Source organism: Aspergillus oryzae, chromosome 4 (genome assembly GCF_000184455.2).
Source record: "Aspergillus oryzae RIB40 DNA, chromosome 4".
Lineage (NCBI taxonomy): Eukaryota > Fungi > Ascomycota > Eurotiomycetes > Eurotiales > Aspergillaceae > Aspergillus > Aspergillus oryzae.
The window spans coordinates 1,888,486-1,901,917 of NC_036438.1; the positions used below are offsets into that span (position 1 = coordinate 1,888,486).

General features: G+C 46.0%; 6 protein-coding genes across 6 annotated transcripts; 1 reads left to right on the forward strand and 5 right to left on the reverse strand.

Annotated features, from left to right (window-relative positions):
- Window positions 1-180: 180 nt before the first annotated feature.
- AO090012000741 (uncharacterized protein) lies at window positions 181-699 on the reverse strand (the record flags this gene model as incomplete). The annotated part of the gene is made up of 1 exon (XM_001727653.3): window positions 181-699. The coding sequence occupies one exon, from the start codon at window positions 697-699 to the stop codon at window positions 181-183; it is 519 nt and encodes a 172-aa protein (XP_001727705.3).
- Window positions 700-1,393: 694 nt separating this feature from the next.
- AO090012000742 (uncharacterized protein) lies at window positions 1,394-2,019 on the reverse strand (the record flags this gene model as incomplete). The annotated part of the gene is made up of 3 exons (XM_001727654.3): window positions 1,394-1,496; window positions 1,545-1,807; window positions 1,861-2,019. 3 exons carry the CDS (start codon window positions 2,017-2,019, stop codon window positions 1,394-1,396), a joined length of 525 nt encoding a protein of 174 aa, XP_001727706.1.
- A 2,649-nt stretch (window positions 2,020-4,668) lies between these two features.
- Window positions 4,669-5,469, reverse strand: AO090012000744 (uncharacterized protein; the record flags this gene model as incomplete). Its single annotated transcript, XM_023236609.1, has 2 exons — window positions 4,669-4,714; window positions 5,030-5,469. The coding sequence occupies 2 exons, from the start codon at window positions 5,467-5,469 to the stop codon at window positions 4,669-4,671; spliced, it is 486 nt and encodes a 161-aa protein (XP_023091518.1).
- A 1,283-nt stretch (window positions 5,470-6,752) lies between these two features.
- Window positions 6,753-7,482, reverse strand: AO090012000745 (beta galactosidase jelly roll domain-containing protein; the record flags this gene model as incomplete). Its single annotated transcript, XM_003190009.2, has 2 exons — window positions 6,753-6,973; window positions 7,056-7,482. 2 exons carry the CDS (start codon window positions 7,480-7,482, stop codon window positions 6,753-6,755), a joined length of 648 nt encoding a protein of 215 aa, XP_003190057.2.
- A 614-nt stretch (window positions 7,483-8,096) lies between these two features.
- On the reverse strand, window positions 8,097-10,213 carry AO090012000746 (uncharacterized protein; the record flags this gene model as incomplete). The annotated part of the gene is made up of 3 exons (XM_023236610.1): window positions 8,097-8,135; window positions 9,608-9,994; window positions 10,061-10,213. The coding sequence occupies 3 exons, from the start codon at window positions 10,211-10,213 to the stop codon at window positions 8,097-8,099; spliced, it is 579 nt and encodes a 192-aa protein (XP_023091519.1).
- Window positions 10,214-12,149: 1,936 nt separating this feature from the next.
- AO090012000747 (uncharacterized protein) lies at window positions 12,150-13,397 on the forward strand (the record flags this gene model as incomplete). The annotated part of the gene is made up of 3 exons (XM_023236611.1): window positions 12,150-12,193; window positions 12,883-13,218; window positions 13,271-13,397. 3 exons carry the CDS (start codon window positions 12,150-12,152, stop codon window positions 13,395-13,397), a joined length of 507 nt encoding a protein of 168 aa, XP_023091520.1.
- Between the last annotated feature and the right edge of the window lie 35 nt (window positions 13,398-13,432).

Sequence of the window (13,432 nt, forward strand, 5' to 3'; positions counted from 1 at the left end):
GATCTAGATTCTCGCCGACATCCCGGAACCCACACTTCTTGTAGAGTGTATACCCAGCCCGCGAAGCCTCCAACCAAGCCGGTAGCTGGAGACTCTTTGCCTCTTGCACCCCAGCCATTAGTAGCTTGGTTCCGATCCCACAGCCCTGATACTCTGGATGGACCACTAAGATCTGTAGAACTATATTATATCTGTCAGACATACCCACCCACTCCTCCCACAAGACAACAACAACGCCACCAAACCCCAAAAAGCCAAAAGAAGAAAGGAAAGAAATAGAAACTCACTAGCGACCCCCCTCCCCCCAATCCACCTCTCCCTCTTCTCCACCACCAACTGCCGATACTCCAAGCACGCCCTTGGACAAATCGACCTCGGCGGCGGCGTAGCACGCTTCTTAACCGCCTCCTGCTCCGCCTTTACATGGGCCTCTGCATCGCGATAGATAATCCACCACGACCACCCGACAACCCGGCCCGACTCGTCATCAACGGCCTTCGTAAATCGGGCGTTGGGGTTTTCCCGGATAGCTTTCTCTAGGTCCTGAGCTAGGCCTACGGTGTTTTCTTCACGGGGGCCGTACATGACCTCCAGGAGGAGGTCGTTGGGGAAGGCTTTGCTGTGGATTTCGTCGAGGGTGGGGGCGTCGGTGGGGAGGGCGGGGTGGAGGGATACTGATATGCTCTTGGTTGGGGGCATGGTGTTTATGGGTTCTTTTCGGATACGAGGTATGATGGTTGGATTGGGTTTACGAATATTGCGAGGGGTTATTTTGAGGGAATATTCTGTTTGAATGCTTGAATCTGCTTGAGTCTATCAACATGGTTGAATGTTGGGAGGAGGAATCGGTTAGAGATGGGACAGCGCTATGCCTATTTAGGCAGGATTAATATCAGTAGTTTATAGTATGAACTTATTCAAGGGTTGTTGGAAGTTGATGTCTTTGACTTGCTAAATTGCAGTGTTGGATCGTGACGTTGATAGGCTGCAAACTGGAAAGTAAGCATGTTCTCGAGATCCACTCTGTTGCATCATTTAAAACGGTGTTGCCTTGTGCAGACGTCAATAACAGGCTCGAAATCATCTCAAATGACTGAGTTGACTGGTCTGTTCCCGTAGCGTGAAAGTGATAGCTGAAGTAAGTTCCATAAAGCCCTTTCAGATGTATAGTCCAAAGTCAAAGGAAACAATGCACGGAGTCTCATTACATATAAATTAGTTATTAGACATTAGAGAAGGCCAACATCGTATATAGATAGGAAAATCATCATAACGCTGCCACCTTCGTACAAAGTATCCCAGCTCCTCGAAAGCGAGACTGAGCCGTCAATATCATACCGTACTCATACCGCCATAATCTAGTGAAAATGTCCGTGAGCCACTTCAAATAACCTCACACAGTCCGGTCGAGGTCTATATCCTGACCCTTGGAGTCGCTTTTCCGCGCCTTATGGGTTGCACGACACGCCCATGCAAAAAACCCAACATGGATGATGCTAGTCCACCAGTTAGTGAGAGAATCGAAAACTGGCGAGTTAACCTACAGAGCAAGAAAAGCCATGGCCGTGCCGAAATGCTCGACATTAGCCACGAGCTTTCCATCACAATCAGGTCTACCATTGATGCCACAGCCGTAGCCGTCTCCGGTATAATATGGCTCGTGGAGTGTCAAATATATTATCAGAGTGCTAACCAGTGCAGCCCAAGCGCAAAGGTCAAAAGTAAGGTAGATGGCTGGATGGATCGGGACGGGAAGGGATAATTCAATAGATGCTATTATCAGCGACCAAACAAAGGTGTATTCGGTCTGTAGAAAAGCATTAGCAACCTGTTTGCATGAAATAATTGTCAGGTACTGACCGCCCCGGTGACTGGACTGACCACCTCATGGCCCAAGTCAGCCACCATCACCGTGTCGCTTCCAAACATTGACTGGGACCATCCGAACGCTATCAGCGCAGCGAGGGAGCTGATGGCCGCAACGAATCGCAGGCAAATCGAAGTGCGTGGTGTGTGCATCTTGTATGAGGAGGTTATGGTTGCTATTCAAGGGCTAGTTTTGTCAACAAGCAGGGTCATCGTAAGCAATATGTTATTGCAGGGTATTGTTTTATGGTCACTTACCCTGCTTAAATAGACTCGATATTTAGTTTGGTGTTCATTAGGCGCCCAAGCCCTTACGGATAGCATCAGCCAAGACTAAGATACGAGGCGGAGCCAGTCGTTCATGGTACAGATCATGCAGATCACCACACATGTGGGGAATACCAACGTATGCACAGCCTCTAACCTACTATATGTTGGCTTAGGAGAGCACAGCAAAATAACCGATTGGGTAAATGTTGCATCTTGGCCTTTGGAACTGCGCCTCCGTTTAATATCTCACATGTGCTTGATAACGTATATTGCGTACCTGAATCAATACGCATGCATGGCTTGGTGCATAAAGAAGCTAAAATCAGCCTGTGCAAAGCTCTACTATGATCTTAAGATACCAGGCTACTACTCATGTTAATAAGACCGTAGCAGAAGTTAGTATCACACTTTTTATCTGCTGTGCGTTTTTAAATATTCTGCGCTACTCAATACTATTACATCATTTTAGCCCATACGATCATAGGGTAAGGAAAATAGGGTTCCTATATGCTTAGTTATACACGAGCTACATTGACGAATTTAGTGTATAGGTAACCGTTAATAGATTGTTACTCTATATTTCGATACTCATCAATTCATTTTTCTAATGTATTAGGTTCAGAGTTCCTCATTTTTGTATTTATATTCAAACCTCCATCCTTCTATGCGCTGGAAGACGAGTAGCTGTCTCAAAACACATCTAATCCTCCCAGGCAATTGTGGCCCCAAGTTGATTCCTGAGGTGTCGATACAATTTGGGTAGTAGTAGTTGTGACTGACTTTGGCTTTATCACTAGAGGTGCACAATAGGTGAAGAGAAACATACGCGTTCTAGACCGGTTCATGTGTTGACTTGGGTATAACGATCTATATATGGATTTACCTGAGCTCATAATCGTAGCAAAACTATTACGTATATCTACGGGAATCTCCGTCGTAGTACCAATTTAGTCATCCAAGTAACAAACATTGATATATAGGTAGAGACCGCTAGTCACCAAAGTCGTTGTAGAGTGCATTGCACTCTTTATTTAGTCCCGAAGACGACTTTCAGCTCCTGAATAATCTGCACCTATTCTACTAGTAAAGCAAAAGAGATCCAACGCACCAAAAATAACATCAATTGGTTATGAAATGGCAGAGCACAAAATAACAATAAATTATTCATCTCTTCCAGTTGTTGCCACTTTCTTTGACTCAACTAGCTCATATCTCCTTAACTTCAACTTCACTTGGAACCGTACAGTAACAGCAGTTATGTCTCAGACACGTAAACACACAGATAGCCATCACAAACAATGTAAGCAGATAACAGAAGATCAAAAAAAATCATCATTTCAGCAGCATTCAAATCCCAGCATCCGTATCCCGTTTGAGTCAACGACATCCCTGGGCTTTTCCAAAACACCACTTGGGGATGCGGCGTGGAAGAATATCATCTCCCGCTTCAACTGGAACATCAGTGGTGGTAGGCATAGGAATAGCCTGCACAGTAGTGGCGGCAAGGACAGCAAGGAGGACGGAAATGAGCTTCATTTTGAATCGTAGAATATGGGTTTTGACAAGATATGGCGGTGGCTGGATAAGGAGGAGCTTCCTGGCCTGGGCTGTTGGAGGCAGCGAAGCAAGACGATTTTGTAGGAGGGCTTAGGGCTTGCTTGGTGGAAGAGATGTTGAACCTGAATAATGTTGTAACTTTGACAAATTTTTGAGCTTTTTTCTGGAGTGGAGAGAAGTAGATAGAAAGTTTGCAGAACTATTTCCAGAGCAGAGAAGAACATCGTCCAGGGAAAGGACATGGCGCTTAATATATGCGTATCCTATCCATTCTTACCTCAGCTACCCAATCTTGAATCCGGAAAGTTCCCTCATGATCTCTTAGGAAATTCACTAAGATTCCCTAACGGTTGGCTGTATGTCTCCCAGTATCCCCAAAGAAGTAGAGCGAACAGTGAATGACAATATGTGCTATGCTCTTATTGCTCGCTATGAGAGGAGCTAGTTGCCACCTGCCGAAGCCTCCTCTTTGTAAATGTCATGTGCATTCTAAATCGTGTCTGCCTGCCTCTGCTTGTGGAAGATGGGCTTGAGGCTTGATCCTATCAAAGAAAACGAAATCGTGCTGCGTAAGTATTTCAGAAAGCTATAGCTGGTAGTGTCGGGGGGCCACCAGGGGGTTGCCCAGGTATCTCCGCAAGTACATGAAGAGGCGACTCAGATCACGCCCGTCAATTTGTTTTGTTAGTGAGCTATTACCGTAGCAATATTTGACGTATACTACTGGCTACCATTCCATTACTTTTTCATAGAGAAGAAACCTATGATAGTACGTGTTCATGGCTAATATAGTTGACAAGCTTCGATATAAGCTCCGAACCTGCATGTACCAGACATGAACCCAGCAACCCCATACAAAACAATATTTCGATCCATCAACAGCATCCAAGGCGATACCAAATAAACATTTCGATAACCGTCCAAAGGATAAATGCATATGTTCAATCAATGTCCGGATGCATTCTGTCCTTGTATCTATGACAACTGATCACACCACTGCTCTCGACTTTCACCTTTCCAACTATAGCCTTTCAGTTAAAAATCAATCTCAACCAGGGTATGGAGAATACTCACGCAACTCGAATTTCGCATCAGCTTGACCTGTCTCTCCTTTCTTCTTGTCACATTTACACGTGAGTGTAAACGACACCCCTTTATCTGGGGCCTTCCCCTTGTCTGCTGTTTTCCCTTCCACTGGCTCCCCTCTCTTTATGAGTCCCCCCTCCACTACTTTGCAATCCGAGCAATGGCCCTTCTCAATGCCATTGCCACTAGGTCCATTAGCTGTCCGTCATGACACAAGAAACGACAATACAACATCGAATGATATACGTACTTCTTCGTCCAAGTAAACAGTCCATTCTGCTCGTCCCAACCGAGACACTTGTCTATGGGAAGTCTTGAAACCCCAACGCCCGGGTTTTCATTAGGGTTGGGAGCGTCCTGCTGCTGAGTTTCGCCGGGTTTGTGTTTGTGAAGTTTGCCAACATCTCGTTGTGGACACTGGGCCACAATGTGCCATCTGGTGCGATCCCATTGCTTTAGAGTGGTTGCCTCGACTTTGGAACACACATGAAGCTCCCTTCTTGGGTGTATGACTGAGTTCCCGATTTTTGATGATATACGGCGTAGGCCACCTTTGAAGCCATCGCCTCCTGTGGAGCTCTCGCCTCCGGGATCAGCAATAGCAAACACCGAGAGGATTAAAGAGATGATAATCCAAGCGCGATACATTTTGTTGGAGGAGCTGAGAATACTAGTAGAAAAGATGGGCATATAGAGGAAAGGTAGGAAGAAAGACGGTGGCAAGCAGAATCCGAGAAAAGTTGCTTTAGGAAAGACCTCTCTTGGGCTCCAGATAGGGGGTTTATATAGAACGAGGGATCCGTAAGTAATTTAGTCTCTGGTAGTGTTGACTCGGCTTTGAATCAAGTAGAGAGTTAAAACTAGTCCCTGAGTCATTCAACATAGATATCCTGCCGGAAAAGAGGTTCTTGTTTCCTTTGTCGAAGCGGCTTGGGGCGCAGGGCGACTGTTTCGGGAGAACTATTAAGCTTTTGTGCGTCTGTATAAAGTTACTACAATTATTCAGGGGGTAGTTGAAGAGATGAAGAATTATCTGAAAGCGCGAATCTCTTTTCACTTTGGATTAGTTTACCTAAAGAAGATATATCTTGATAATGGTACTACACGAGGCCTGAAGGCGTGTCACACACGCACTTAGTGATGATTGCCCGACTAACGTAAGCCCTTTGAACGCAACGTCCGACCTCAGTAATATAATCATTCATATCAAAAGTTAGAGTCTAGAACTCCTGGTCATACCTAAGAGTGGAGACAAACCTTTTGCGATGATGGAGATCCAGGATATGATTTGTGTAGTGACTATAGGGTTGTATCGCTGATCTTAAGACGATCGGCTGGTAATATTGCACTTTTTGACAAAGTTCCTACGAAGCTTATTTATCCCCTCATTTCTCAATACTCAACTGGATACCTTGGATTTGGCCCAAAGATTAGACAACTGTATATTGTCTACTCCGTTTCTATGAAGGGTCAGATTGTGCTAGAATTAACCGCATCCGAAGCCGGTTTAATGAGTGGGGTGACTTAAATCTCGTGCCAGGGATCGAATTATCAGCTGTATTGGAGACTAAAGCCTTCTGTTCACTTTGGAGTAGTCACAGGGAGACTGCTCCTACCTAGCATGATTCATTGCTAGCAATGAAAGTATATGCTGTTCACTGCAAATCTCCTGTCAAAAGGGGGAGGGGGAGGGGGGAGGAAAAGCAGTAGCTAGATTCTAGCCCTTCACCAACAACTATGAATTATACAAAATTTTTCTAGTATATTGCTACACCAGACAAGTCGCTTTGTTGGTTTCAAAGTGAGAACTTGGCTCTCTGACACAATATGCGGGCCCAGATTCCGGAGAAACAATTTTGTCTTCACTGGGCCGAACATTAGGGTCAAGTTTATATGAGCCGAGAAGGCTTTGACAACAAAAGCTTCAGCGCTATGACACTCTTGAGAAAGCAACACACACCGACCCAACCCGTTCAGTATGCCCCCCTTCTCTTCACATATCCTGGCCACTCCACCGCGGTTGGTTTCCGATACCCTGACCAAATAGGCCGCGACGCCACAAGTTGTAAGCCCTCTGGCCCAAGCACCGCTCCACCGTCCAGGCCCCACAGTGTAACTGCTATATGGTTGTTCCCGTTGTAGTTGAGAATTCCCTCGGGCACAGGGAAATCTGTTTGCGGGCCGAGATTATTGACTGAGTGAGATTAGCAAGTACAACATAGGTATACGTATACTATAGGACATAACAGAGGAGTAGAAAATATTGTGCCACGTACCAAACTTCCCAAATTGAAAGCCATTAACATAGAGCTGGCAGCGATAATTGCGCGTATGTACGACGTTCGTTGAGCCATTAAATGCGAATACAAACCGTAATGGAATGTCGTACCCTTTAGGCAGATTCAGGGGAAAGGATGTAGTGAAGAACCCGACCCCTGACTTCTCAATCCCTTTCGTAAACGGACTTCGTGTTTCCCATGTATCGCTCGGAGGTTGGGGTAGATGATAGCCCTGTCGTTCGGCGAACATAGCTCCTTCGTTGAGAGGACCACGGATGAGATCGTGATACTGCTCGCCACCAAGGTTTCCCGTCATCTTCCAGCGGAGGTCGGATTGATGCTCATGGCCAGAAAGGGAGTAGTCCAAGATGCCGCGAGGGAACTTAATAGCGTCTGTGCCTGGGGCCTCCTCGTCGTACCCCATGTGGTCAATCAAAATACTGATGGTGTAAGGCTTTCCCATAGAGAGGCCCGCGTTGTTAGTAGTGGGAACAAGTGAGATGTTCTGCGCATAAAATGAACTATCGCTGCTCCCTGCCCAAGAATCGAGATAGTTATCATTCAACCAGATGGAATACCCGAAGCCCGCCCCGCCCGAGATATTTAGGAAAAGGGAGCTCTCCTATCCGTTAGCAATAAAGTGCCCTCGGTAAAGGAGAGACCCAGTGTGGTAGCCGTAGTCAAGTGCATAAAGTGAGGTTGGAGTAGTGAGGTTCCGAGGGTTGTTGCTCCAGGATTGATTGAGAACTGTCCATGCCTTGTCATCGTACAAGGGATCTATCTCCGGAAGGGAATCGAGATATCTCCATTCGAGGTCGTATAGAGACGGAACGGAAATTGTGGGTGGATGATACGGAACGCTCCCTTGAAGCTTTCCTCTGGATGAAAGTATAGTGCTGAGTGATTGATTATTGAACACTATACCGTGTACTTCTTGTGGTGTGGATATGACTTCAACAGTGGTTGTCGCGTTAACGTCTCCACTCAAAACTAGGTGGTTGTTCTGAATTGATGCACTCCGAACGAGGTACCCTGCTTTCACAATGATGAGATCCTTTGATGGTGAACTATAGTTGCCTATAGGTTCCGCAGCTGGTACTTCCATTACCCAGTAATCGTAGGCATCATTACGCCATAGAAGGTGAAGCTCGAGATCTCCAATTTGGATCACCCTAGGCGTAGCGGTTACTCTCCATTGAATGACCCATGCAGCCTGTTGTTGTTCGATTATGATACCAGAAGTTGGACCGTCGAGAATGACTGGTTCGGATAAGGCCCGCGAGAAGGCAACTTCATGCACTTCATTCTCTCCCCCATATAGAACGAGTACCCGGGTTGAGCCAAGAGCGCGTGCCCAAGTCAATACTTCTGCAGAGGAATAGATCATGTTGATGCCACCAACATCATAATCTGTCACATGTAACTTGGAATCACGTCCGTTTAATGACAATGTTGTATTATGTAGCTGTGGGAGAGTGACGTTGCCGATACTGGTCGACACGATCATTCTGTATCTTGCATTGCCCGTGAACGTGAAATCCGCATGTCTAACGACGTAGAAGTTCGTTTTGGTGCCATTTCCAACCAGTGGAGTGACAGCGATTCGCGGGTTGTCTGTGTACGACCCATTCTGGCCAGTCCCCAGAGTCGCCGTTAGATAGGCCGGCGATACTTTGAAGAAGTTGGCTTGCAGTTTCTGTTCGCTGTACTTTTCGCGTGTGAGAGTTCGGTCCTCGGCGATGGAGGCACCGTAGTCATACGAGGTATAACCGCCGTGGTATCCTAGATTTCCCCAATTGGTACCACCATACGTCTGGTGAGAATCAGTATGACTTCGTTAGAAATACAGGGTTGCGAAATCTCACCATGTAGATGTTGAAGATCTTGACACCAAAGCTGTAGTTGTTCTTGTATACCACGCGAGAGGCTTCTTGATTGACCAGCATTGCACACCCTTCCTCCGTGACTCCTCCCCTGATTACAGTTAGATCAGTGATTCTACCGAGAACCATGTTTTAGGGGTACATAAGTATGTACGCTGTAGGACTTACCACCCCCCACCTGACCCTCCTTGAAACTCCATAATTGTAAACGGTGTCGTGGGACTCTGATCTTCATGCAGGATGTTCCAGTCGTAAGGAAATCTGTACGTTGGCCAAACATCGGGATGTGCACCTTAATGTAATTAGCTTCTCACTTGTTCCAAGAAGTCAACCTAGCAGGAGCATGCACATACAATCATACCGCATTGGGTAAGCATCGATTCCATAGATATCCACCTCACCCAGTCCAGTTCCTGGTGCAAAGTATCCTTCTACTTCATTGTCGTTCATTGCCATGGGTACTTCCACCCCGGCAGCACGCAACTCCTCCGCCATCAACGCCATAACTTCTCGATTCATCTGCGATGGAAATTCCTCCTCTGTCAGTCCTGGCCAGGTAGTATACTCATTCTCCGGCTGGACCATGATAACCGGGCCCCCTCTCGTGATCTGTGCATCGGCAATGATTTTTCCAACTGTCGACATATAGTTCTTGATAGCACCCACATAATCTGGACTCATTGATCGAATGGCCCCTTTGATACGTAGGACCCATCCAGGAATGCCCCCAGCAGAAGTTTCAGCATTGATATATGGACCGGGTCGCGCGATGAGATAGATCCCAGCTTCAGATGCAGCAACAAAGAACTCATCAAGATTCCAGATATCGGTGTCATTGTTAATACCGTTGTCGCCGACCATAACATTTCCAGGGTTGCCTTCCAAAAGGCCCCAGTCGGTGTAGAAGGAGACGCCATTGAAACCCATGCTTTTGATCTTTTGGAAGACATCGAGCCATAATCCGGGAACAGGAAGGCGGAAAGGGTGGAATTCGCCCGAAAAGATCATGATGCGTTCATCGTTAATCATGAGAGAGTGTTGATCCCAGGTAGCCTGTCAGCAGTCATTAGATGCTGTACCTGAATCGTCTAGTGTGGTTTATTGCTCAAGTCTCCGTACCCTAGTTTGAGGGGGCTCCGACCTCTCATTATGGTTAGAATTAACTGCATTTAACTCCCCCTTTAGGGATCCGTCGGCAAATCCACATATCACTACTAGATTAATGAGCAAGAGTAGTGAGCAGGAACGCAGGAAGCGCAACTGTAACCACATTTCTGTTTCTAAGGCGTGAGTAAGAACATCTAAAGTATAAAGTGATGACACATAAGGTTCTAATGATGAATGAGATCGCCCAGTCCTCAGAAGAATGGATAGTAAACCGGCGCAAAGATATTAAGACACCAGGAAGAGGATTGTAGTTTGTCTTTCAGACGCGCAAAATTCACTGATAACACCATTATAAAGAGTTTCTAGCCCTTATGGTACATGCGGCTAAATGAAGGATGAGGGACAAATTACACGGGCCCTGCTTGCCTTGCTTCAAACAATAAACAAGCATAATTGGGGTTCCCGCTCGAAGTCGCTTGGAGACTGGTGGAGAAACTTGTACCAGCGCATGATATATCTTGGTTCTAGACTTTACTAACTATGCATTATGATCTAAAGAGACACTAATTCAGGCTGAATCCTGGTACATGCGGGGTTAAGTATCCCACTGACGATCTCGGAGAAATCTCCGAGATCGTGGGGTAGGCCTGGAATCTCTCTTATTTTGACTCAGCCTGAGCTCGAGAGTTCTTGAGGACAGGGACAGTATTACTAGTATACTCGTCCTATTTCAAGTTCAAGTTACCATGAACCCCCATAGAAAGATCACTAGGGTTGTGGCAAGAAGCGATTTATGAAGACTAAGACAAGAGAGCTAGAACATGAAAAATGTGATGGAGCTGTGACCATGAGCAACTAAGTCGCAGGATTATATCTGAGCCCATATACCCGGCAGTTTTCGAGAACGGTCTCGAGAGTATTGCGCTAGGTGGAGATGCGGAAGACTTCGAAGGCATTTATATCACATGAACGTGCCTAAACCGTTACCCAAGATCGCGGCTACAGGGCCTCGAATGGTTCCTCTAACTAAAGACTGCCAGGTGGGCGAGAAATTACTTCAGATCAGGGTTGCGCTTCAGTCAGGAGCTTATAGCAGTTGTTATAGAGACAATGACCTGGTTCTTTGGGTCTTTCACAGCACCGTAACAATCCACACGGGCAAGACTAACTATATATAGCTTTCTTACTCCGGTGATGGGCTAAAAGGACTGTGAAACAGAACTTAACAAAAAGTTGGGTTGCTTCCAAGATGCTGGAACGACCTTTCTCGACAGCAACAGTAATAGCTAGTCAACGAGTAGGGCACAACGTTGTTTTCCGAGTACTTTTCCCATTGAGAGGTCCACCGAGCTTGTACACCTAAGACTGGGATTGTGCAAGTACTGCGGTGAGATTGAATAACTATAGCATCAATAGTTGGGGCTACTGGTTAGAGTAGAGGAAATGTTCCGTGGGCAGAATGATATTTCCGTGGATATTGTTGTACCCGTCAGGTGACACACTCTCATTACCTTTCCATGTCTTCGGTTCTTTTGTACAGCTATCGCCATAGCACAGCACTTTACACTCGGAACGGCATAGTATGGTCAATGTGGTATACGTGAGGTACCCTCGAAATTCTATGTTTACCCCTTAGCCTCTTTGCGATGAAAGAAGACGAATATACCTCAATTAATTGTGGAGAATCAAATTAATTGGAGTTTAATCCCATATATTGCTTGAATGTGCTACCATAATGCATCTTGTGATATTGTGATAGGTGCGAAGTTAATTCATAGGATAAATGAACACCGCATGCATGTCGATTACTAACCGATAGACCAGGTATACCATAGAAGTTATTAACCAACGAAAAAGGTCGAATGTAAGCTGGCCTGTCTTTTCAAATAAGGTTATGCAGTCATATGCTAGCGATACGAGAATTCATGTAATATGTATAGAACTGCAACTCATGTTACTGAAAACTCCATTTAAGCTCATGCCACAGTTCTGGACCACTCACCCTCCACCGGGGACCTCGTTTTCATATTCTCGTCTTGGCGACCCCCGAGTCTAGTTCTAGTTGTCCTCTTGTTTATGATGTACCTTGTTCGTATTCCGGATGGTTCAATATACGCCATGCTGGCGGCCACGTCCTTTTTTCATGTAAGACGATGTTGTCTTCTGATCTTTTGTCCTGATACTAGCATTCTTGACGAACCTCCCCATGAGCTGTAACTATAGTGGACCTTTCTAGACCACGAAGAAGCATAGATACAGATAGGCTGAGTATGCTAATCGGCCATCATGCGCAGTCTACAGACATCCATTGATTAACGGTTCGGTTTCATGTTTGGTCTGCACAGTATCAGCAGTGTTTCTCGCTGTTTATATATCTCGTGTCTCTCACGAATAAACAATTCGTTTTACCCAAGCAAACTCAGCTTTTATTTTAAGGTAACCCGAGCTTTTCCTTCCATCTCCATTCTAGTAGTTGTAATTGAACAACAAGAACCACCGCTATCATGGGTGGGACACCTCAAATTCCAGTCGGAGACACTCTTATCTGGCGAGCCTATGGTCAATTCATCAAATGATTGTTGCTCAGTCCCAGCGATCCCAAAGAAGGCTTGGACTATGTTTATGTGTGTCCTCCCACCGAGCATGGGCTCCGTGCGGGACGTCCCATTCCGGACGCAGTGACCAACTCGAACGTTTATTCCGTTGCCGACTCCTTACAGAGGGTTGATTCTCCTCTGTTTACGATTCACACGGACCTAAGTTACTTCGAGTCCCTTGATAAGTATGCAATGGTAGCCACCTAAGCTTAAAGAGTGACATACTGAACATAACAGTTATCTGAAGGCCGTGACAGTCAAGACTATCACCCAGGAACAGAAGGCTGAGATCAGACAAGCGATCAAAGAGCAGATAGAAGCCGAGGAACAGAGAAATATCGCAAAGGCTTCCGCTCTAGTAGCCTGGAAGAATGATCCCGACGCTCAGGCCAACCATAGAACTTTTCAAGATTGGGCTATTGACAATGCTGATTCTTACTTGGAGCTGGAAGAGCAGGTTATCCTGACTTCAGGCCAAGTAGATCTTCAGAGTAAGTACTATGGAGCATTGGCAGGAACGCTCCGGGAGAAGCTGGAAAACTTGGCAGCGGATACGAAGTACAGTAACCCAGGGTAGGCCACATACATGCATTTTTTGTTATTCCATAGACTAACCCGCTTTCAGGTATAATATGCCATGCTTCATTCGCGACTACGCCATTGACGAGGCGGCCATCGATGCAGATCGCAGGGTGGAAGACATAGATGGGCGGTATCTTGTTTATCAGCCCCTTTACACCATTGACGGATAGGAATCGTCCTGCGACTCTTGGATCAAAGGAACTGT